Source organism: Eulemur rufifrons, chromosome 7, assembly GCF_041146395.1.
Source record: "Eulemur rufifrons isolate Redbay chromosome 7, OSU_ERuf_1, whole genome shotgun sequence".
NCBI classification, from domain to species: domain Eukaryota; kingdom Metazoa; phylum Chordata; class Mammalia; order Primates; family Lemuridae; genus Eulemur; species Eulemur rufifrons.
Window position 1 is genome coordinate 173,589,973 of NC_090989.1, and position 24,189 is coordinate 173,614,161.

The 24,189-nt window shown below is 40.9% G+C and overlaps 1 protein-coding gene across 1 annotated transcript; it reads left to right on the forward strand.

Moving 5' to 3' along the window:
- The first annotated feature begins 4,868 nt into the window (after positions 1–4,868).
- ARL6IP5 (ARF like GTPase 6 interacting protein 5) lies at positions 4,869–23,119 on the forward strand. The gene is made up of 3 exons (XM_069473791.1): positions 4,869–5,116; positions 20,322–20,539; positions 21,207–23,119. The coding sequence occupies exons 1-3, from the start codon at positions 4,941–4,943 to the stop codon at positions 21,377–21,379; spliced, it is 567 nt and encodes a 188-aa protein (XP_069329892.1). The 5' UTR covers positions 4,869–4,940; the 3' UTR covers positions 21,380–23,119.
- The last annotated feature ends 1,070 nt before the right edge of the window (positions 23,120–24,189 follow it).

The following is a 24,189-nucleotide window of genomic DNA, read 5'->3' on the forward strand; positions in this document are numbered from 1 at the left end:
AGGTTCCCTCACGGCGGGCGGGGCCGGCGGGGAGGGGGCGGGGCCGGCGGGGAAATGAGGGGCGGGGCCTATGCGTGGCTTCTCCTTTGGGCTTTAAAGCCTTTCTCCTCTGTAATTAGAATCTTAAATAGCTACACCTAATTTGACAAATCTTATACCGTGTATTATGTTTTTACGCAGCGTGAAAATGTAGACTAATACATTATGTGTTTATACAATTTATATGTCAATAAATAATTACATAAAATGATGGTGTATTCTATGAAAAACCTCCGGGAAGAACCACCCCTATGCCAGAGATTTTCTCTGGGGCAAATAAATCATCAGGAGAATTTTCACTTTCTACTTTTCAGAACGGTTCCAAAAATCTTTGCCTTTGTAGGTACGCACTGTAAGAATAAATTTATCTAAATCAGTTCAAAGGGGTTGGGTGGAGAAATTGTTTTCTTTGTGAAAATCAACACTAATGTTTTAGTGTCACATCATTCTGTCAGGTAAATTCAGTGGAAATGGAATTAAATTGAAAACCATAGAAGAAAAGTATAAAGAAAAAAATAACTAAAGAATAATTTAGAACACATAATCCTAGTGCCTAAAGATAAATCGTAGTAAGATTTTCGACTGTTTTCTTCCAGAGTCAGAAATACAGATATACATGTGAGTCTAGATGGCTAGATAGAGAAAAATAATCATGTTCAAAAATATATATGTATATACACACACATGTCACCTTTCATGGAAGGGGACAAGAGTGAGATTTGAAGGATTCAGAAGAAACTGCATTTAAATCCTTACTCCTCAGTTACTATGAGACCTTGGGCACTTCTGTTCCTTCTTTTGTAAGTGGAGATATTCACCTCGTAAGACTGAGAATTAAATAAAATCCACAGTGGTTCTCAAAATATAGTCCCTGATCAGTATCACTTGGGAATTTTTTAAAAAATGCACGTTTTGAGGCTCACCCTCAACCTTCTGCAAAGCCTGGAGTGATGCTCCACAGGTAAAGTTTGAGAATCGCTGAAATGGAATCTATAAAGCCTCAGTAAATGTAAAGTACTCAGTAAATGTAGCTACTGTTACTAAATTGTAATATTCAATCTCCTCTTTGTTCTATTCTCTACCGAACCTTAAGAAAGGCTTGGCTTTTATGATCCCCCAATTAGGATCAATTCAATAGCATTCATTGAGGTGAAAGTCAGTGCCAGGCAGTGAGTGGGGAAACAGAGTTCACATTCCATAGCAGGAGACATCAGTGCCTTTCTGGGTCACATGTCTCAACATCAACTCAGAAATCTCTTTTTCTCGCCTAGACAACTCCACAGAAACCACTGAGGTTAAATCCTTGCTTATCAGAATGAGCTTCTGTGGACTGGGCCCCCAACAATGCTGCTTTGAGGGTAGCCTTCAATTAGTGGCAGTGAACATCATGTAAGGTTTCTTTGAAATAGCCGGCGCCAGAGAAAGAAAGACGAGCAGAGTTGAAAGGGATAAGTAAAGAGGCTTTATTGGGGCGCTCCCGGGTGGACCCGGGCGAGCCTCACAGTCCCACGAGTGGAACTAGAGAAGCGGCCCCGCCCAGAAGTCTGAGTGGGTTTATATAGGTTCTTAGGGCTGGGGGATGGGAGCTTCTTCGGCCAGGAGATGTCGGCCTGAGGAGTGAGGAATTTCTTTGTTTCAGCTTTGGGGCGGGTATTGAGGGATAGGAGGGACTTCTTCTTTTTTCATTAGGGAAGGGAGGGGTACCTGCCACCAGCCTTACACATCATAGCCCCTTCAGATGGTGAAACCCAGCAGGCACCTTAGGGATCACCAGGTCCAGCTCCTCCCATTTCACAGTGGAGGGAATGGAGACCAGGGGATAGGATACAGCTAGCCCACGAAGAAGGCTGCACAGGCATCTGGCCCTGCGTCTGCATGCTTTGGTATTTTAATAGATGACACCAGGCACTCTCATTGGCTTAGACCGACTGATGGGAAATAGCCACCTGCCCTTGCCAGTAATGAAAGCAACAGAGACAACCAAGCAAAACCTTCAACAGATTTATTTTATTTCAAATGGAACATATCATCTGCTATGATTTTTAAACAGAGAAATACTCAAAATGATCCCATCTAAAAGAACAAGTCCCAGCATCAAAGCCCCAAGAAGACCTCTACAATGAATCCAACACCCCTCTCCTCCCCAATGAATAGTAACAAATAGCTGCTACTAATAACATTTAAAACAGTTACTGGAATAGAGTAACAACTCAATATGTGTTCATTTTTATTTAAAATGATTTTCTGACAAAGGTAGAAATGTGTAGAGAAAAAAAAACTCCCATAATCCAGAGAAAAAGAAGCCTGGTTAACATTTTGGGAGAGAGGGAGAAGAGGATTATGCTATAGACAGCTTTTTCTGACTTTTAAAAATTTCTTTCTTTATTTTTAAACCTCTTCGGAGTTTTAAACAAATAAAAATATGTTGAACAAATGTTTACTGGGTATCAATTGCCTATGATCAATGAGTAATCACATTGTCACTAATACACTTTTAACAACTTTTGGTCATGCAGTTCTGAGCAGTTGGAAGGTGAAAGCTGTTGGTCACACCGTCTAGTGCTCACAGATCTCTCTAACAGGTGTGGAGCCCTGCTGGGACTCCCACCCTCTTGAGATCATCTACTCAGCTTGCCCACAGTACTGCTTCATAAAATTCTTAAGCCCCGGGAATTCCTCCACACCCTCTGACTTCCTGTAACTGAGCCCAGAGGCCCAGTGCATCTCTATTTAGCACTCCTTTCACTGTCTCATGTTTAAGTAGTGTTTCCACTGCATTGCAGGATTCTTGAAGCCAAGACAGGGCTGCACCTTTCTCCTCCCCTGCTCCTTACTCCTGTTTGGTTGTTTTTTTTCTTTTGTTTTTGCTTTTTTTTATCTCTCACAGTGCTTTCACAGAGCCTTTAAAGAACTCAAAATATCTTTGGCATTGTATTAAATATTCTCAACCTTTTTCCCCCCATCATATCTACCCAGATACAACCAAAACAATAAAACTAAGGCAAGCTAAAATCATTAGATTTTTATTATAAAAGCAGAGAAAACAAAACAGATTAAAGCACTATTAAGGTCATACAGACGAATCATAGGCTGTACTTTTATTAATAACAGCAATAGTAATACCTAACTGTGAACATGTATTATACAGTAAGCACTTCCTACACATTACTTCATTTATCTTCATTTATGTGGCAGACGTTCTATTATCGTCACTTTACACATGAGGAAACCGAGGCTGGAGTGGATTAAGTAATTTCTCCAAAGTCACTGTCAGAGTTTCTGCACATGTTCCTGGCCAGGAAAAGTCCCTAACCTCAAATTTCTGCTGTTGCGGGTTTGGTTCTAAATGTTCACTGGCCTCCTCATTTCTGCCCCACTCCTCTTTTGCTGTGGTTAGTGCTGTCAACTTGCACCTGTCCCTAACATCACCTGCCAGAGAGGGAGGAGCTGGGACTCTAACTTTGCTTTCTCTGACTTTAAACCCTTCCATTTTTCCAGAATCAAGAAAATGTGAGAGCTCACAAACACTTTCACATTTTAAACTTTATTCAAAAAGCAGCACCTAGGGTATATCTTAGCACTGATTCCATTCAATCACCAAACTTTCCTAAACACCAGTGGTAATAATATTAATAATTTCTTAGAGTCACTGTAAGTTCCTTCTGAATCAACAAGAAAAATTAAATTATGTCTTCCAGACTTTGCATTAGATATATTTTATTGCTTTCCAAGTTTTGAGAGGATCTGAGTAAATTCAGCTTGTTAAAACAGTACCACTTGCAGGTTTACAGATTCAGTTATCTTAGAAACCATCATTTTAGAATTCTGCCTATCTCACTATGCAATTAACCAAAATATTTTTTTCTCCTGCATTTGAGATATAAGTAATTTTACTGTACCAATTAGCCCCTTAACTGAAAAAACACGACCCTTTGGAAGCTTAGAAGAGAATTTACAACTAATACATCCCTTGCCAGTTCTTTGGACTGGGGATACAAAACATCACCTTATTTATTAAAATACTGTGCTCCCTTAGTGAAAGTTGTCACCAAACATTGGAATAAAACTAAGAGAACTCTTTGGGAGTGGAATCCATGTTTCTGCTCAAAAATACGAGGTGCAGAACAATTAGTTCACTGCAGACAATTGTTTGCTTTAAAATGTAAAGAACATGCCCAGCTCAGGGCTGCAGTGCTGAGGGCCTACTTTATCGCTTTATCAGAATGGCACAGCAGCTCAACAGTTTTGCCCCAAGAGAATAGAGATGGAGAACAAAGAAGAAAATTGAAAAAACAAACCAGCCCTTCTGTTCTGCGTGGCCTTTTTTTGCCATTTTTGCCAATCTCATTTCACACAGAGTGACTCATGGTGAAGCAAAGAAAACATGAGAATTGCATTCAGATGTGTAAAGGTTAGTAATACTTAGTTTTCAAAACCAGCTCCTCTTCCAGTTACACTAGAGTCGTCTTCCGTTCCATTTCACTTAGATTGGCATCTGAACAGCTGCCAAAATTTTTCTTTTAAAGCAGAGAGAGAACACTAGGTTAAACACTCCAAAAAGGTATTTCAAAGAGGGCAGTTGGTATTTGGACTGTCAGGAAGGCATTACCACCTCGCTTCAGACAGGGGATTTCCGCTGGTTGCTTTCGGTCATTTCATCTCTATTCTGCACTCGGTCCCTTGCTCTGTCGCGGGGCCCCTGTTTTCCTGTAACCACTTGGAGCCAATCAAGAAGAAGAGCAAACACGCCCGCCCGCTCTCAATTTCCGTTGCTCTGCTGCCTGCCAACCGCAAAGCCGATCGAGACGGAGCCGCTGTCAGCTCTTTAACCCGGCTCAGCTGATCGGTTGCCGCCGCCGCCGCCGCGGAATTCCGGAGGCGAAGAACGCCGAGCGGAGAACATGGACGTGAATATCGCCCCACTCCGCGCCTGGGACGATTTCTTCCCGGGCTCTGACCGCTTCGCCCGGCCAGACTTCAGGGACATTTCCAAATGGAACAACCGCGTGGTGAGCAACCTGCTCTATTACCAGACCAACTACCTGGTGGTGGCTGCCATGATGATTTCCGTCGTGGGGTAAGTGGGGACCCCCACCCGGGGCACCGATCCGGGGCCCGCGCGCAGGGGGCTCGAGGCGCAGGATCCCGGGATGTGGAGAAGCCCTCTGTCCACGTTCAGCGCCGGCCCTGGCAATTCAGCAAGCGGCCAAGCCGGTGGAAACTTGCTCGCAGGGCGAGGCCGCAGTGATCTGGGGTCGGTCCCCTTTCTCTGTCTGCGCCAGGGGCTGGGACCTGAGGGGGCCCTAAGGGCAGGGGGATGGGGGAAATTTTGCCAACCTTGGGGAAGGAAAATGACTTTTTTTACCCGCTGTGTGCCCGTATCAGGCTCTCGCTGGGGAGATATTTGTAGAGCCCTCGTCTTTTAGAAAAAAAGAAAAAGAAAGAGAAAAGTGGTGTAACCCTATCCCGGGGCTGGCAGAAGCGACAGGGTGTGGATCCGGGGTGGTGTTGTAAAAGGGCACCTACGTGGCCAGGCGCTTTGTTGGTTTCTCTGCCTAGTGCGTGCCACACTGTACAGGAAAACTGAGCTTGGAAGCAAGAGGGTGGGTGTCCCCTGGTGGCGCATCTCCCAGTGTGAGGTGAAGGCTGCCATGACTCTGAGAACAGGGCCCTCTGGCCCTTTCTTCCAGGAGTTGCCAGGCGCAGTCACCTTCTCTATCTTCATTCCCTCGCCTAGGATTTCCGTGTATCTGAAGGCCTTTTCAATACCTGACACTTAAAAAGTATCCTGTGTTAATTAAGATTGCACACGCGCACACACACACACACACACACACACCTGCTTCCCTGGAAACCACCTTCCTTTCCTTGTGGTTCACCCTTTAAGAAATGCTCGTATCACTTTTGCAGGATGGGTGGTAATATTCTCCATCTTGCTGATGGTCTCCTACACATCTTTACAGGAAAAGCCACCCTCAGACTTTATAAAGGACTCACTTGCCCTTAAAGAAGTGTGTGACATTCCTATTTCAGAACAAACACAGAGGGAAAGAGCTGGCTGGCTGAGGAGAAAAAGGAGAAATTCAAACTTGGAGGGTGTGGGAAAGGGTGAATAGGGTGGTTTCTTAAGCTGCCTTGCTGTTAGTTGGCTTATTTATTGAGCAGCCTCTCTGTGCCAGGCCCCATGCCAAGCTTGGCACACACCAAGATGAATCAGACTTGAATTCTGGCCCAGGGGCGCGTGGCAGTTGTTGAGAAGCTAAAGGAGCAAATACACAGCACAGAGGAGAAGGGGAGAGTTCACAATTTCTGGGTGTGGTTCACAGCAGTCACCCCCACACAGAAGTGGAAGCCCACGTGTAGGACTGTCACTGTAGACAGTAGCACGGACCCTCATTCCCCGTTGCTTAAGGAATGGCAGACTCTGGGAATGGCTTGGCATATAATGGGCACTGGCTCTGAGTGGATTCTGCACTAGAGTGGCGGTCAATGTACCATTAGTCAGGGTAGGGCCAGTAGAGGCCTGAGGCAGCTGCTTCCGAACCTGCCCCTAGCTCTGTGCTTGAGGCTTCTTTTTTCAAAATAAATAGTAAATAGGTTTGGATCCATTGTTTTGCTTTTTTTTTTTTTTTTTCCCTTTTCTTTCTCTTTACAAAGAAGCAGAAGCAGGAGGACATCTTATCTGGTGATCTAGTTAAGGGGGTGTTTTCTTGATATAACTACAAAAACTTAGATATGGGCAAGGTTTGATGTAGACCAATCAAATATATAGGAAAAAGTTATTTTTTTTTTCCAAGAGGTACACTGCTCAGACCAGACACAAGTTTGGAAAGCCCTGCTGGCTTGATGGAATCCATTTTTCACTGTGAGGTCTCAGGGCTAGCCCCTTGACTAAATATAGTTCCCTCAATATGGTATCTTACACCACTAACTCAGGTAGTTTAGGGGTGTTAGCCTTTCTCATTCTCTTTTCAAACAGATGTTGGTAGTGAAATTTTTAAAGGAAAAAGCGAAAAGTAGCCATGAAGTTTTTAAAAAAATGATTCTTATTTTTAAAAACTTATTAATACAAAAGATATAGGCCAGTGGTAAAAGTTGTTTTGAAAATTACATGTGTACAAAATGTGAAATTTCCTTCATACTCCAGTGAAAGCTTGGTGTATAACCTTCAGCTGTGTTCAATGTATCTGCAAACACAGTCTGTAGTTTTCTCTACAAATTACTGTCTTTTCTTTCTTTATAATTTAATGATAATAAAAATAGCATTCATTGAGTATTTTTTTTCTAGTGTGGCAGTCAATGTGTTAAACCTGAGGCTCAGAGAGGTTAATGACTTGTTCAAAGTCTCAAACCTAGTCTTGTGCTCTTAACTACTATGTCTTTGTACTGTGAGTCATGAGTTAGAAACCAGATCTCTTCAGGGTCAGGGAGCTTAGTTGATTCTGGAACATTTTTCATTCTAAACAGAACTATCCCCTGTTGGTGGTGCTAGTAGATGGGTGGTTCAAAGTAGTGCTGGAGGCTGTTTATCTAGATCCCTTCCTGGCTTATGGTAGTTTCTCACTTATCTTGGTAAAGTGTACGTGAAAATGCGGCCTGGATGTTACCTGGGGAAGGGACTGTGTTTAAAGAGTGTTCTTCAATGGTTCCACCCGCTGCTGATAAGGAAGCAACTAAAGGGCATTGTTGGAGGGCTCTAGCCTCAGCTCTCCTTGTTGAAAGCTGGCTTGGGTGAGGATAGAGAGGTCTCGCTCTTCAAGATTGCAGGAAGGGAAAGGGAAGACCATAGCAGACATAATTTAGATCCAGAAATACTGGAAAGGACTGCCTATACCAAGTTGGAGATTAAGAGGTTTTGGGATAGCGATAAATCTGTGTTAGAGGTCCTAAATAGACAGAGCTTGGTAATCCATGGTTAGAAGTTTGGTCTTCATCCTAAAAGCATGGTTTACCATGCTTCTCAGATGTACTGAGCTTCTACTCAGTATATCCACTATGCCTCTTACATTAATTCTGGCTAAATCTCTTAGCTAATAGCCCTTCTTAAAGATAGTTTTCATGTCTTCTGGCTCTTCAAGTTGTATGCGGTATTGGTTAAGAATCTAGCCACTAGAGCCAGATTAAATGAGTTTCAATCCCAACTGCCAGTCACTAGCTGTGTGACCTTGGGCAAGTCACTTGAACCACCCTGTACCTCAGCTTCCTCTTCTGTAATATGGGACTAATTATAGTACCTACGTCATGGTCACAGGGCTTCTGTGAAGATTAACCGAGTTCATATAGGCAAGGCTGTTAGCACACTGCCAGCCTCCTAGTTTTTGCTTTGTAAGAGTTGCTTATTATTTTAATCGTTGTTGGTGTTATTAAAAAGATTACTGAGAAACACAGACACCATTTTTATGTGCGTGGTGCTAATTCTTCACCCAGTCTTGCTTCTCCTGTAAGACTCAGCTTGGTACCACCTCCTTGAGGGAACATTCTCCCTTTGTCCCTCACTCCCTTGTGTTAATTGGGTCCCACACCTGTGCCCAGATCTTTCCTGTTACCCCATGGGCTTTTGAATCACTGACTTGTCTCCATTCTGGACTGAAGACTCCTTGAGGCCAGAGACTGTAGGTTTTATTTGTGATTATTTTTTCCTTTTCTTGTTTCTATTGTTATTGTAATTTTTATTCTTTGTATCCCAGAGGCCTGCTCTACAGCAGATACTTAGTTGGTGAGTGCAAAGAGTCAATAAGTGAAGGTCAGGTTTCAGCACAACCACAGAGCAACTTTTAACCTACTGAACAGAACAAATTATTTTGAAGCTTATAGCAGCAAGCCAGCATATAGCTACAAATACACACGCTTTTAAAATGATTCTAGCTGGGTCATTGCTGAAGGCACTATGCTACACGTTGATTAGGATTACTATACTAGTGTAAATATTTAACTTAAAAAGGTTATAATTCCGACCCTTCACAAATTCATGTTGTCCTTGTAAAATCTTGGTGAAATACTCTACTGCGAGGTTTCTCAACCTCAGTGCTATTGACATTTTGGACTGTATAATTCTTTGCAGTGGGTGCTGTCCTGTGTAGTGTAGGGTGTTTAGCCACCATCCTTGCCCTCTACCCACTAGATGCCAGTAGTACTTCTTCCCAGTCATGATCAATGTCGTGCAGTGTCTCCAGACATTGCAACAGTAGGGAACCACTGCTCTACCACCAAGAAAATCATGATGACTCTTCAATATTGCCATTCACTAAATGCAAGTTGCTTCATAACAAGTTGGGAAAACAGAGTTCTTGACAATTATGTAGCAAAGCAGGTTGACTTTAGCTCTTTTCTCCTGACCTTTCCAACATAAGAATGGAGTGGAATTGAAACTTTACACAGCTTTGATCATTATCCTCAACTTATTAAATTTGTTATGCTATCATCCTTTTATTAGTCTGCCTAGAGGACTCTACTGGTTCCACAGACTCAGTCTTTTTTAGTTTCTGATAGAATTCTAGCATTTGCATTTAGTAGCTTTCTGCTCAAAAGTTCACTTGCTCTGGAGTTCGACAGCTATAAAACAGGAATGAAGGGACTTGACTGATATGAAGTACATGAAGGCCTAGCAAATGATAACACTCAAACATTAGCTGCTGTTATTGTTACATTAAATCCTAGGTAACAGTCATATTTAAAATCCTTACAACTTGTATATTCTCTTAGAAGTATTAGATGATGGATACACTTTAGTGGTATTATCATAATTGCAACTGGTATTTCTTTTTTTTTTTTTTTATTTTATTGAGACAGAGTCTCACTCTGTTGCCCAGGCTAGAGTGCTGTGGCGTCAGCCTAGCTCACAACAACCTCAAACTCCTGGGCTCAAGCAATCCTCCTGCCTCAGCCTCCCGAGTAGCTGGGACTACAGGCATGTGCCACCATGCCCGGCTAATTTTTTTCTATATATATTTTTAGTTGTCCAGCTAAATTTCGTTCTATTTTTAGTAGAGTCGGGGTCTCACTCTTGCTCAGGCTGGTCTCAAACTCCTGAGCTCCTGCGATCCTCCCGCCTCAGCCTCCCAGAATGCTAGGATTACAGGCGTGAGCCACCATGCCTGGCTGCAACTGGTATTTCTTATAGAACTTTGCTCCCCCTGAAGGCTTGAGTTTCTTTTTGAGATTCAGGTATGACTTTAGAAGAGCTTGAATGACTTAAAAGGAATAGCATGAACTAGGGAATATGCGTTTTGGTGGAAATGGCTTTGGGTCCTTTAAAATTTAAATCAAGAAGGAAAAATATCTAAGATTGAAGCGGCCATGACTTACCTTCTCTGTCCTTGACATGAGACACATGGGCATTAAGATATTCTTTTCACATCACACACAGCAATAAAAGTCTATGCCTTGGTTTTCAAAGTGAAAAGCAAAGGCAACACCTAATTGCACTTGTAATATAAGTACTAAGCATGTGATACATTCTAGGTGTAGATGAGAATTTCTGTGCACTTAATAGAATGCCAAAAGATTTGAGCTGGAGAAATCTGTTCATGCTGGGCCATGAACAGCACCATCTTTCACCTGAGAGCTTGTCAGAAATGAAAAATCACAGGCCTTTTCAGACCTACTGGGTTAGAATCTACATTTTAACAAGAGTCTCAGATGATTCACAAGCACATGAAAATCTGAGAGGTGCTGGGCTGGTCTGGCTCAAAAGAAACACTGACAAAATTTAAATAAATATACCTATATGCCCAGGTGTCACCTTCAGAGATTCTAAATGTATAGCTGTTGGTTGGGTCCAGATAGCCTTTGTTTTTTTCTCTGACTCTCCAAGCGATTGCGATACATACCCTCAGGGTGAAGTTGAACCATTGATCCTGTTGAACTCCCTAACTTTTGGAAATAAAAAGACTTCAGGTCATATGGCTAATTGGAACCAAAGCTGCTAATAGTAGCTTGATTTGATAGGAAGTAAAATAATTTTTCCATTAAATTATATTGCAAATTTTTTAAAGACCTTGTTAACCAAATTCAACTGAATACCTGACTCTTACAACATTTGTATTATTATGCCTGACTTATTCTCAAAATTCCTTCCTGCCATTATAGCATATTTTCTGTGTGGCTTCAGAATCACCAACCACATACAGAATTTACAACCTATCAATGCCTCAGCTACTTCTCCAGGCAGAAAGGCGCATTTATGTTCATGTGTACATATTTATGCCTCTCCTCTTAGACAGAACAATGTAGCTGCTGAATGAATGAACCTATGTTTTCTTGGCTAAAGTAACTCTTCACAACGCAGCCTAATAATTTGGCCTGTGGGGGTGTCAGGACGGTGGAATCTATGGCTACCACTTTATGCTTTTACTTGCTAGAGATGGTAATGCATTTTTGGAAGGCTGGTAATTCTAAGTTTGAAAAGAACATTATTGTAATCTTTTCAAAATGAGTGTAGTTCCATAATATGTTCTAGGCCTATGGCTACCAGCATCTGGTATTATGAAATGTTTATATTGTTTGCACCTTTAAATACTGCAAGGATGAAGAAGCAAGTTTCTAGTTGGTGGAGAGAAAAAGGATACAACAGCCCTGGGATGCTCTGGATGGGAATATATTAAAACAGTCACAGATAGAATGAATTGCAGTCTGTTTATGCTAAAGCTAGTGGAAATGTTTTTGAGATTACTCAGCTTCAACACCTGTTCTACAATATTACTGTTATTTATGTTGCTTCATTCATTCACTCAACAAAAAGTATGAAGCACTTAACCAACTTCTCAGATACTGTGCTAGGAGATACAGTGGAGAATAAGATACCTATGATTCCTGCCTTCATCAAATTTATATTCTAGAGGGGCAGCAAGATGTACACTGAACACATGATAATTTTTATACAAGTATAGTCAGCTTACAGAAATGCATGCCTACATTAACACACATCCTTTTCCACTTGACTTACCTGATCTACTCTGTACATTATGATTTCAAATTCCAAAACTCTCAGGTGTTGGGAATAGGGGAGATATTGAGTATGTGGGTAGGAGAAAGGGTTACTAAAGTTTACTTATCCTCACTTGCAGCTCAGATGCCTTCTACTCAGTTGAACAAATACTGAGTACCTGCCATGTGTCAGATACTGTCTGGCCCTAAGAACACAATCAGGAGTGCAGCTCCACCCAGCCTTCCCAAATCCTTCCAGAATTAACCTCTTCCTTCTCTCCCATACCACTTTATCTGCACAGGAGGCTGGCATCTGTATTCCTCTGATGGGTTATGTGTTTCTTCTGAGTACAGAACTTTAAGAGGTCTATCAACACACAATAAAATTTTAATCTGAAGATTCTTCATCTAATGAGAATTGTCTTTCATTAAATCACCTTTGACACTATTTATGTAATCTTGTTCTTGACTTCTCCCCATGCCCACTTTTTTTTTTTTTTTTTCAATGTTCCCTGATATTGTAGCTTTTGATTTGTGGTTTTTGTTTCCTTTCCTGAGGTAAGGATTTGCAATGATTCTAGGTGAGTGTGCAAATAAATGAGTGTATTTTAGATTCTCGGCCCCTCCTCTTAGAAGGGAAAAGCTCTCAATTAACTTAGGGGCAGAGAGCCCTGTACAGGAAATCTGATTCTAAAAGATCAAGATCCAGTTCTTGACCTACTGACTTAATGCCTAATTGAGTAACAATATTGGACAATTTTTTAAAATTTTCCTTTTGGACAAATGAATTCTGTCTTTTATCACTCAGCTTCAGAAAACTTACCCTTAACACCCTCCTCTGTCTCTGTCAGTGAGTTTGGCTTCCTGTTTGAGATAATGCTTTCAAGGCCTATGGTCTTAGACAAAACCTGACTCCCATTCTGCAATCATTTGCCATAAATAGATAGGATTTCCTGGCCTTCCCTCCATTAAGCATTTGCTAATGGAGACACCTGGAAGGCGGAAGCCCTGTTTCTACTAATCTGCTTCATATCCCATCGGTGTAGCTTCTCCTTGTCTGAGAGGAAGAAAAAAGAATGCAGAAATTGGGTGGTAGTGAGAGGTAAATAGACCAGAAACTTTTGTGGGTAGGGAGTCTGTGTATCACTAAGCTCATTAGCATTTGTCCAATCCTGTCTGAGGGTTGCCACAGCACTGTAAGAACTTGCCATGTGACAATTCTTAGTAGCTTTTTTTCTTTTTTTAATTTAATCTACTAAAAGCATTCAGGAAGAACAGTTTGTAAAAAGTCTTACCACTTTAGTTCCAAAACAAAACTATTGGTTGTAAGAGTAACCATGGGTTGCTAATTATTGAAGGCAGTGATGAGGATACATGAGGGTTTCTTATACTCTTCTCTTTACCTTTGTATATATTAGAAATTTTCCATAATAAAAAGTTAAAAAAGGATTTGTTGCAGTCTGATCAGAGCTTTGTATGCGGACTATTACTTGAAGCTCCAGCACTGTGGGTAGTGTCAGATATATGGTTTCTAACTTAAGTCCAACCTGTTGCTTATTAAAAATAAAATAAGCAATTGATAAATGCAAAAGAAAACATGGAGGTCCACAAAGTACGTCTTACTCTGAATACTTTTAACATGCTAACTGCTACAAAGACAGTGGATCATTTGGAGTGTTTAGTTTGATGAGACGCTGGCTAGTTTCTCCTTCCAGCAAGCCAACATGCCCTTTTGCTTCATCCGGTCATTCGTAATAATTGTCCCTTATGTTTGTATAGAAGTTTAGATGATTTTTCCCATTTTTGCTTTTTCATTTGTCCCTTTTATCACAGTTCTGTGAAGGAAAAAGGACTACTTGGGACTACACTCCTAGTAATATTTAGTGTATGGTGAGAATACCAGTGTTTTGTTCATGGTAAATGTCATGTCACTTAACTCATGACCATAGAAAGTTGCTGAGTGTATTTAAATAATACAAAAATGTGCTAAATTCTAACTTACCTTTTTTCTTTCATTTAATACATATTTATCGAATACCTACTCTGTGCCAGGCACCGTGCTAGGTGCTGGGGATAAAATGTTTCCTCGCCCTTATGGAGCCTGATCTCTAGTAGGGGCCGGAAACATTCTTCCAATCTCCATTTAAATAAATGTGAGACTGTCATGGTGATACGTGCTATAAAGAGGTGTATGGTGCTCTGACCCGGTCAGAGAGAGCCAGGAAAGGCTGGCTGAGCTGAAACTTGAAAGAGGGTGGAGTGCATCGGGCAGAGAGGACAGCTTGTGCATCGGGCAGAGAGGACAGCTTGTGCACCGGCCTGGACATGGCCAGGAGGCAGGGTGAGTTCTGGGGATAGATAGGGCCCCAAGTGGATGGAACCCGGAAGCAGGACATGGTATGAGAAAGTCGGCAGGCAGGGCTGCTGCTAGCCCTTAGGGCTCCCTTAACTCCCCTAGTGGATGATACTAAAGGCTAATTGCTAAAAGCACCCGTTACTCTCCTAGTGGATGTGGCCTCAGGCGAATTTTGGGCTTGGCAAGTGGAGTATGGCCTGGATTCCAGGACCCCTTGTCCCTGGTGCAAACCACACAACTGTATACAGTGGCCCTGACTGCAGAGGTAGGCAGGGGCCAGGCCCTGTGAGGCCTTGTAGAATGTGTAAAGAATTCTGTTTTTATTCTAAGAGCAATGAGAAACAGGAAAATGGATGGGTGGATTCATATTTGCAGTGATCCCTCTGGCTGGGCTGAGGACCACAGAAGAACATCACCAATTTTGCTAAGTCCACTGTGAGTAAATGGTTCCCAGTTTCTCAGTGAGTCAGCCTTTCTCAGGAACCACACTTCAAAAATAGCTTTTTCGGTTAGAAAATTGGAACTCAGTGCAAAACTGCCTCCATGGCTCAGGAAATATTTTGCTGCCCGTTTGGTTCTCATTGGCATTGCAGCATGGCAGAAGTTACCAAATGTGCCCTGGAGGTGATCTGAAGATTTCTTGTGTGGTCAACTTTTATTGCCAACTCTGCAACTGGGGGCCTTGGACACATTTATTATGATTCCTTCGCTCGTTTATATGTAAAATGAGATGGGCTATCAAGATGGGCTACCTCTAAAATTCTGTGATTGGCCAAGATTTTTTTCCCCTTTCACAACTTGCGGTAAAACTATAGCTACAGCTAGCTGAATCATGTTGGCAAGTTTAGAACACGTGTCCACACCCACTAATAGCCACCTTCCTTCAGAGAGAAGTGAGAGTGCTGAGGTGTTTCCCAGGGTGATCCTTAGTTGCTTACCCTAACTGCAAGAATAGGGTTACCAGAATGGTGCGGGGAAATCCCTGAAGCCGGTTAACAGCACAGAATGGGTTATATATTACGTATTGTCACAACGGGCATCCTTCTTTCTCATTTCTCCCCTGGATTCCTTTGAATATATTTCTTCACTTCTCTGGGCCTCAGTTTCTTCATCTGCATAATGGGATCAGACCAATTCATCTTTGAAGACCATTGCAAAAATTCTGGGATGGGACTCTAAACCTTTTTACAACTATAAATGATTGCACTAACATTTTTAACTATTACAGGAAATTATTATTTATTGAAATAGAGTAATATATGTAATTATCTCAGAATAGAAAAACATATTTAATGTTTTTGAGGTGCAAAACTTGACCCTATATCTACCTCTATATATGTGACAGGAAATCACATGTTCTGTTTCTCTTTCTCTTTCTCTCCTCTCCTTCCCTTTATTTTCTTCTCCCTTCCTTCCTCTCCTCCTCCCTCTTTCTTATTCAAGGACTATCGGTAAATGAAACTCCACCCAGCAGAGCCCAGGGGCAGTTAGTTGTCCACATGAAATATGGGCGGCATATTTATAGAAAGTTTTGTCCTAAAGGTTCTTGGGGTTTGATGTGACTGTTGTGACTAACAGCCCAACTGTTGCCTAAAAGCATCTCAGACCAGAACTGGCTCTCAAATTCCTGCACTCACTGAAAAATGAAATGAATCTTTTGTGTGTGTGTGTGTGTGTGTGTGTTACTCTACTCCAAGTGCAGGTGGGCATTGGAGTGGTGCACATTTTACCATTTTTCAGAATGCGATTGCATATAATCAGAATGTGAAAGAAAATAATTTCTGCTCCAAGTAACTTTGTTAGTTTTTTCCAGCTTGGAAACTTGGTTACTTTCTAATTATAGATTGTGGCTAGGCTGGCTGTAAGCTAAAACCAGTTCTATAGGACTCCTTGCTCTCTTCTTTTCCCTTGAACATGAGCAGCAGGAACAGGTGAAAAGCAAATCTGGAATTGCTTGAGTCCGGCCTGGATGTTTCATTGTTCTCTGTCCTGGGCTTTATTTAGACATTCAACCTAAATGTCTATTTTACTCATCCAAAGGAAAATAGAAAAGGGTGGCATGAATTTCATTATATGGTTCACTTTATGAATTATTATTTTAATAAATATTCTAGAAAGAACTGAGTAACCTTTTGACGCTTTGCTGCCAACCAACAATCTCCTATTTGCAGTTTATGCAAAGAAGTTTCCTTAAATTTTAACCCTCCATTCTAGTTCTTTGTGTTTATTTTGATCTTTGCTTTTCTTTATAGCGTAAACATTTGGGTAGGTTATAGGTCAAATTTAAGACTTTGTAAAAGGGTTTGTTTCTTTCACGCACCTTTCCCCAGTTTCATTTGTTCATTTTTTAAATCCCATGGTTTTTTATTATTCAAGTAATACATGGCCATTGAAAAAAATATGAAAATGGAAATAAGCAGATGGAAATAAACTCCCCTGATCCTACTACCTGGTATAACTAGTATAGTCTTTTGATATAATTTCTCTCAGAATCTTTTTTGGGACTAGGAATGACATTTATTAATCTGTGAGAGTTTCTGGGCTCCTTCATTCAGTCTCCCTGTCACCTGCTAAAGAGGATTTGGTTTTTTGCCCTGTCCCATTCTTCCCTTCCCCAGGCCTATATGGAAATTTTTGTCTTTCCCAGACCAATTCTGGGGTTATATCAGGAGACAGAGCATAACCCAGATAAAATAAAGAAAGGAAAGTGCAGAGTGGCCAAGTAGACCCAGATAATCCAGAAGTAGGAGGGAGGGTGAGCAGGTAGTGCGGGTGTTGGGTGCTGGGGAACCTTGACGGGGTGCAGACTGGATGCAGGAGGAGCTGGGGGATGAGCAGCCAACCAAGGTTTGGGTTGGAGAAGGGCCAGCTGTGCTGTGGTTCCCGAACTGAAGTTCCATTGATGTTACTGGAGCGATAGAACAAGTAGAGACAGACTCTTGTAGTTGGCCCGTGCCAAACCTGGATTGTGGGCTGGAGAGCAGCTGCTTTTATATTTTTATATTTCCTTTTCTCATATGTTCATTTTATTTCTGATTACAAAATAATATACTAATTATAGAAATTTCCACTTCTGAGCTAACATATGGTAAACTCACCTAACAAAGAATGTATTAATGTATTATAGTTGCTTTTACCCACTCGATATATTATTGTCTTCCCTTATTATTAAATGTACTTCAACTTTTTCAAAATAACTGTACACACCAAATCTACTGATTTTTTTTTTCGGCCATATAGATTGTTTCTAAAAGTTTGTAATCATAAATAGCACTAATATGAATACTGTTACAACTCAATCTTTGCATCTTTATTTCCTTAGACCATATTCTGAGGAGGGGATTTATTGGCTTGAAAGATGTATTCGCAAGGGTTTTGAATGAAATAAGCAATTTATTACTTACTGTAGAGTTTAGTTTTAAATTACGTACTACTACTTTTACCACTGTTTAATTTTATACATTTTAATAGAAATTTTTAACTTTTTCAAAGCAGTTTGATGTTGATTATATCCCTTGATTACACACAGTAAGATGTGAAAAACTTTCACTCCATTTAAAACTATTCAAAATAGCTTTTGTGTTTCAGGAGACAGAATCAGAGCTAAAATTTAAAGGGATTTTTGAGAAAGGATCATGGTTATCCTGAACATGCATTTAAATATTAGTATGAATCCTTCATCTGTTCCATTTCAGAGAAAGTAAGCTCTTGGCATCACATTCCCTTATCCCGTCTTCCCCATCCCTCATTTTAAAGTCAATCATGGTAATATTCAGAGCATGATGAAAACACACTGACCCTCTTTGTCCTTCCCAAGTAAAATCCTCATTAGTCTCTAGGATAAAAAGTTAATAATTCATTGTACTCACCCACCACAAATGTCTTGTTAAGGGGTTTGTATACACAGTGGGCTGGGGTGGAGGACTGTAATGCCCAGTCATTCTCATTTATGAAATACTTGGTCTAAATTTCTTCTTCATAATGTGTTTCTCCCATTAGCAATAGTAGTGTAATTGCCATCACATAATAAAGACTTTTGGCTCATAAGACTGAATCTGGAGCTATGTGCTTGGGAATCTCAGTTGATAACCCATCTCATAATGATACTTTGGGCCTTTTAAAAGATTTTTAATGGGCTCTCTATGCCCGGAGTCATAAACTTAGATGCCTCCATGGGGCAGGTGGATTATGTAAGAGGGCAATTCAGGCCAGCTATCAGAAAAGCAATGATTAATGGCCACTCACTTGGGGCCTCTGTATCAGGGATGAAGTAGTGAGTGGTGGGGACTGAGGCCAAATGGAGAGTATTTGTTTTGTGTGTGAGACAAGGCACTCCAGCAGCTGTTGACAGGTGGGAAAGTGGGCCTACCACTGTCAGATTTTCTTTTTCTTTTTTTTTTGAGACAAAGTCTTGCTCTGCCACCTGGGCTAGAGTGCCATGGCATCAGCCTCACTCACAGCAACCTCAAATTCCTGGGCTCAAGCTATTCTCCTGCCTCAGTCTCCTGAGTAGCTGGGACTACAGGCACACACCACTATGCCCGGCTAATTTTTCTATTTTTAGTAGAAACGGGGTCTTGCTCTTTGCTCAGGCTGGTCTTGAACTCCTGAGCTCAAGCCATCCTCCTACCTCGGCCTCTCGGAGTGCTAGGACTACAGCCGTGAGCCACGGAGCCTGGCCTATCAGATTTTCTTCTTCCAGGAAAAGCAAGATATCCCAAGTTTTATCTTTTTTTTTTTTTTTTTTTTGGCACTTGGGGATTCAAGAAAAAGTTTTTTTTTGTTTGTTTTTTTTTTTTTTGAGACAGAGTCTCACTCTGTTGCCCAGGCTAGAGTGAGTGCCGTGGCGTCAGCCTAGCTCACAGCAACCTCAAACTCCTGGGCTCAAGCGATCCTCCTGTCTCAGCCTCTCGAGTAGCTGGGACTACAGGCATGCACCACCATGCCCGGCTAATTTTTTCTATATATATATATATTTTTAGCTGTCCATATAATTTCTTTCTATTTTTAGTAGAGATGGGGTCTCGCTCTTGCTCAGGCTGGTCTCGAACTCCTGAGCTCAAACGATCCGCCCACCTCGGCCTCCCAGAGTGCTAGGATTACAGGCGTGAGCCACCACGCCCGGCCAAGAAAAAGTTTTTAAAAACACTGTCCTGGCCGGGCGCGGTGGCTCACGCCTGTAATCCTAGCACTCTGGGAGGCCGAGGTGGGCGGATCGTTTGAGCTCAGGAGTTCGAGACCAGCCTGAGCAAGAGCGAGACCCCACCTCTACTAAAAATAGAAAGAAATTATATGGACAGCTAAAAATATATATAGAAAAAATTAGCCGGGCATGGTGGCGCATGCCTGTAGTCCCAGCTACTCGGGAGGCTGAGGCAGGAGGATTGCTTGAGCTCAGGAGTTTGAGGTTGCTGTGAGCTAGGCTGACGCCACGGCACTCACTCTAGCCTGGGCAACAGAGTGAGACTCTGTCTCAAAAAAAAAAAAAAAAAAAAAAAACACTGTCCAGGCCAAACAAAAATGCAACTGCAGACTGAATCTGGCCCCTGGAGGCCATGGTGTAGCCTCTACTCCTACATTCATCTATCATGGTAGCTTTTATGAGGATGTAAATAAGTCCTTAGAGCTAAGAAAATACAACCTGCTGTGTACTAGAGCCCAGGATGTATGGAAGCTGAGCACCACCCCTCCAAAAGCAGTTTTAGTCTTCAAAATGGTGGGCTCCTAATGAGACGGACTGACTAGTGTGGTGGAAGTCAGACTGCCTCGGTGTGATTTTTAGCTCCACCATTTTCTAACCCCTGTGCCTAAGTGTCTTCATTTGAAAAATGAATTAGCAGTACATCCTTCATAAGGTTATGAAGATTAAATAAGACAATGTAGATGAAGTGCTTGGTAAGTACATAATAGTTGTTTTTATTCCTCTTTCATTTTTTCCCCTTCTTTTTCCTTTTGCTATTCCTATCGCTGAGCTGGTCTCCCCTTTTTCCCCATGTTTTAGGTTTCTGAGCCCCTTCAACATGATCCTTGGAGGAATTGTGGTGGTGCTGGTATTCACAGGGTTCGTGTGGGCAGCCCACAATAAAGATATCCTCCGCCAGATGAAGAAGCGATACCCCACGGCGTTCGTCATGGTGGTTATGTTGGCTAGCTATTTCCTTATATCCATGTTTGGCGGAGTCATGGTCTTTGTGTTTGGCATCACTTTTCCTTTGCTGTGTAAGTGAAACTGAGTTTTCTTTTTCTTACTTCATAAAAAAAATATAGGAGCAATTGTCCAGTGGGAATTAGTCTTCACAGTCTGAATTCTGGGCAGTGGAGACCAGGAATTTGCCTATTTAACAGGTTTTCCAGCTGATTTGGATGTACATGGAAGTTGGAAGACCACTGGTGTAGATCACATGGGGTTACTCTAGGAGGCATTTTAAAAGTGGATTTCACCCACATGCCTCCTACGTATGTATTTGTTCTTTCTCTGGAGGGAACAAAATACAATCTCTGACCTGAGCAAAAGTTCCTTCTGGAAAACCTTAGATAATTTCTAGGTAGGTTGGAATCACATTGATTCACTTTGAATTCATGGCATTTAAGTAGCATCTGCAAGGTGATGATGTCAGTACGTGAAGGAAGGAGTATGGCTGCCAGATTATGGTCCTTCCTGCTGAATACGACATTTCCTTCACATACGAAGAAAACTACGTATGACTTGACAAAGAGCTTGATATAAAAGCCCAAGGATCCATTTGAAGACATGGATCCATTAGAGAAGCAGATTGGACTATAGCTAACTGAGGCAGTTTACTAAAAGTGAAGAGAGGCAGTATAATATTAATGTGGCAAAAGGGAATTGTGGTTTTGGTGCTAACCGTGTGTCCCTTCTCTGTAGTGATGTTTATCCATGCCTCGTTGAGACTCCGGAACCTCAAGAACAAGCTGGAGAATAAAATGGAAGGAATAGGATTGAAGAGGACACCAATGGGCATTGTCCTGGATGCCCTAGAACAGCAGGAAGAAAACATCAGCAAATTCACTGACTATATCAGCAAAGTGAAGGAATAAACCTAGCTTACCTGGTGATAGGGTTGCAGCAGAAATTGAGTTGCAGTTTGCCCTTGTCCAGATCTACTTTCTGCTTGTATTTTTTAAATAGGAGGTGCACGTACCACCCAACTATCTATGGCAGCATGTATGTATAGGCCAAAGTATTAACATCTCTGATGTTACAGAGAGAAGGCCTCAGAAACTGAAAGGAAACCACTCTCCTATTGTGTCTGAAGTTTCAAGTGTGTTTATGAAATCTAATGGGAAATGGATCACACGTATTTCTTTAGGGGAATAAAAGAAAATAAAAGAATTATGGGTTCTACAGCAACAATACTGTTATCTTGTAGGAAAAAATACGAGTAAATGAACAGGTTGTTAAAGTAGGTGATGTCATGAGTTAGCCTGTTTCTAATCCCCTCCAGTGTCCCCCTCCAAAAATATCCCTTAGGATTGTAATATGTGGGGTATAAATTAGTTTAGTTTTTATTATTACTCTTTTAAAATCAAAGACGACCTTTCTCACTTTGCCGCCTGTTTGATGTGCAGTGGAAACTGGATAAACCAGTTGTTTATACTTTGTTTACACATAAAAAGATAGCTGTTTAGAATATTTTGTTAAATTTTTGTAAATTTTTGAAATGCTAGTAATGTGTTTTCACCAGCAGGTATTTGTTGCAAACTTAAATGTCATTTTCCTTAAGAAGGTTACAGCTACGTAACCTATATTATTCTTGACAGACTTGTTATAAAACAACCAGACAAAAAAAATAAAACAAAACTTGAGTTCTATTTATATTGCACATCTTTTGTTATAATGAAAAAAAATGTCCAAGATGATGTTTCCCATTTTTTTATTGTTTAATTTTTAACTGGAACATTTAGAAAGAAGGAAATGAATGTGCATTTTATTAATTCCTTCGGGGCACAAAGAGGACAATAATGGCTGATTCTCTTGAAATCTGAAAAGCATCTTTAGATGAGCAAGCAAAAAGACTTTTAAAAATGATAATGAAAATGGGAGTGATCACTGGCTTTTGCAGTTCATAAAAATTTTAGGTAGCAATTGTTACAACCATATGCTTTTATAGGCAGACATTAGAATTAAGATAGCATGAGTTTATCTATTGTTACTTTCGTCCCTTTATTTCTCATGTTTTTAGGATTAGGTCATAAAAAATGTTTTGCCTGCCAATTGAGTGATGTCATAAATGAAGTAGAACACATTTAGGTTTCCCCAGCATTGAATTGTGAAGACAATTGCAATGTACTTGCTGAGGAACTCCGTATGTCCTAGAATAAGAAGCAACAGCATATGCTCCTTCTGATTTTTCTTGCTTAATTTCTCAGCCGAAGTACAGCCTTCATTTTTAGCACAGTGATATCACCATGACTTCACAGACATGGTCTAGAATCTGTACCCTTACCCAAATATGAAGAATAAAATTTATCAAAGGTTTTTTTTGTGAGACTTTATTTAATGCACATCTGTGTTAAATATCTGAGAAACTCGGTGATGACCCCATAAACAGTGAGGATGTACTTACCATACAGCAAACATACTTAGCTGTATGTTCAAATACTGTTTAATAAAACTTTAATGCCTTATTAATTTGCAGCCAGGATAATAAAATTGAGTTTCAGTGGGATCTTTTTTTTTTTAAACCTGACATGGATTTCATATACTGTTTGGGCCCTTCCATTTTCTGCAAGGTGAATCCTACTGACTCAATGCAATAGATTCAGAGAAAGTGCCAACTTGAATAAAAAAGATACTTACTCATTGTAATTACTAATGGCCAGTGGTCAATTCTGGAAGGATAATAGCAGAAAAACATATAAATGTTGTAAATTATCATGACATTTTAAAAACAAGTTAAAATCTTCCTCTGAGATCTTTAGGGTGGGAATGGTGGATAGAAAAAGCACAATATGAACTGCTTCACATCTCTTGACAAAACCTGTGTATTGAGGCAGTAAACTATGAAATTGGGTCTTCTTTTTTTTGTGCATCTAGGATTAAAATCCTCTTTCAAGACTTTTTGAAATTTCGGACTTCATTAATATTGTGGCTATACAAGCAAATGCAGAAGGGATTTCCAGAACTTCAGCAAATTTACGTTAAGCTTCTGATTATGCTTAGAATGCTTTGTCCTATTAGAGTTTAGCCTCTTAGAGTATGCTAGACACTTAAAGTTTTATGTATTGTAGCCCTTTCTTAACTATCCTGCTTTGTATGCAAGGATGTTTTATAGAAGTATTAAAGGAGAAGAAAACAAAGCTGTCAGCTATTCTGAGTTGTTTGATTGAAAACTATATTGAAATTTGGATACCTCTGTATACACAAAATTATCTTCAAAAAATAGAGACACCGTATTTCTTTCCTATGGCTTGCTTCCAAAAAAATATATTATTTTACATTTGTCTCCATTAGATCCATTTTCCCCAGGCTGTTCGGCTTGTTAAGTACCACCTGTGATTACACCAAGGGAGAAAGAAGGCAGGTGCCAATCATTCACTCAGATCAAGAAGAAAGAAAAGGCACCAAAGCTTGATTTCCTAACTTCTAGGTTCATGCTACTTCTGTTATTCCAAAAATCTCAAATTCTAGGCACCTAGTGACTAGAATGGATAATTTAGGGCTCTAGGAACTTAGAAGAAGGAAAGGGCATGAGTTGGAGTTATTGAAAGGTTTTTGTGGAGGAGACGGGCCCTGACCTGGGCTTTGAAGATTGGGCGGGACTTGCATTAATGGAGAGCAGGAGGGAAGTCTCTTGGGGGATGTTCTAGGGAAGGGTTAATGAGAGCAAAGGCTCAAGGGTGTGCAT

Bases quoted from the DNA above. Each gene is read 5' to 3' on its own strand.
- ARL6IP5 (XM_069473791.1), top strand. From the start codon at position 4,941: ATGGACGTGAATATCGCCCCACTCCGCGCCTGGGACGATTTCTTCCCG. The intron at 5,117-20,321 runs GTAAGTGGGGAC...CCCATGTTTTAG, and splicing joins ATGATGATTTCCGTCGTGGG to GTTTCTGAGCCCCTTCAACA. The intron at 20,540-21,206 runs GTAAGTGAAACT...CCTTCTCTGTAG, and splicing joins CATCACTTTTCCTTTGCTGT to TGATGTTTATCCATGCCTCG.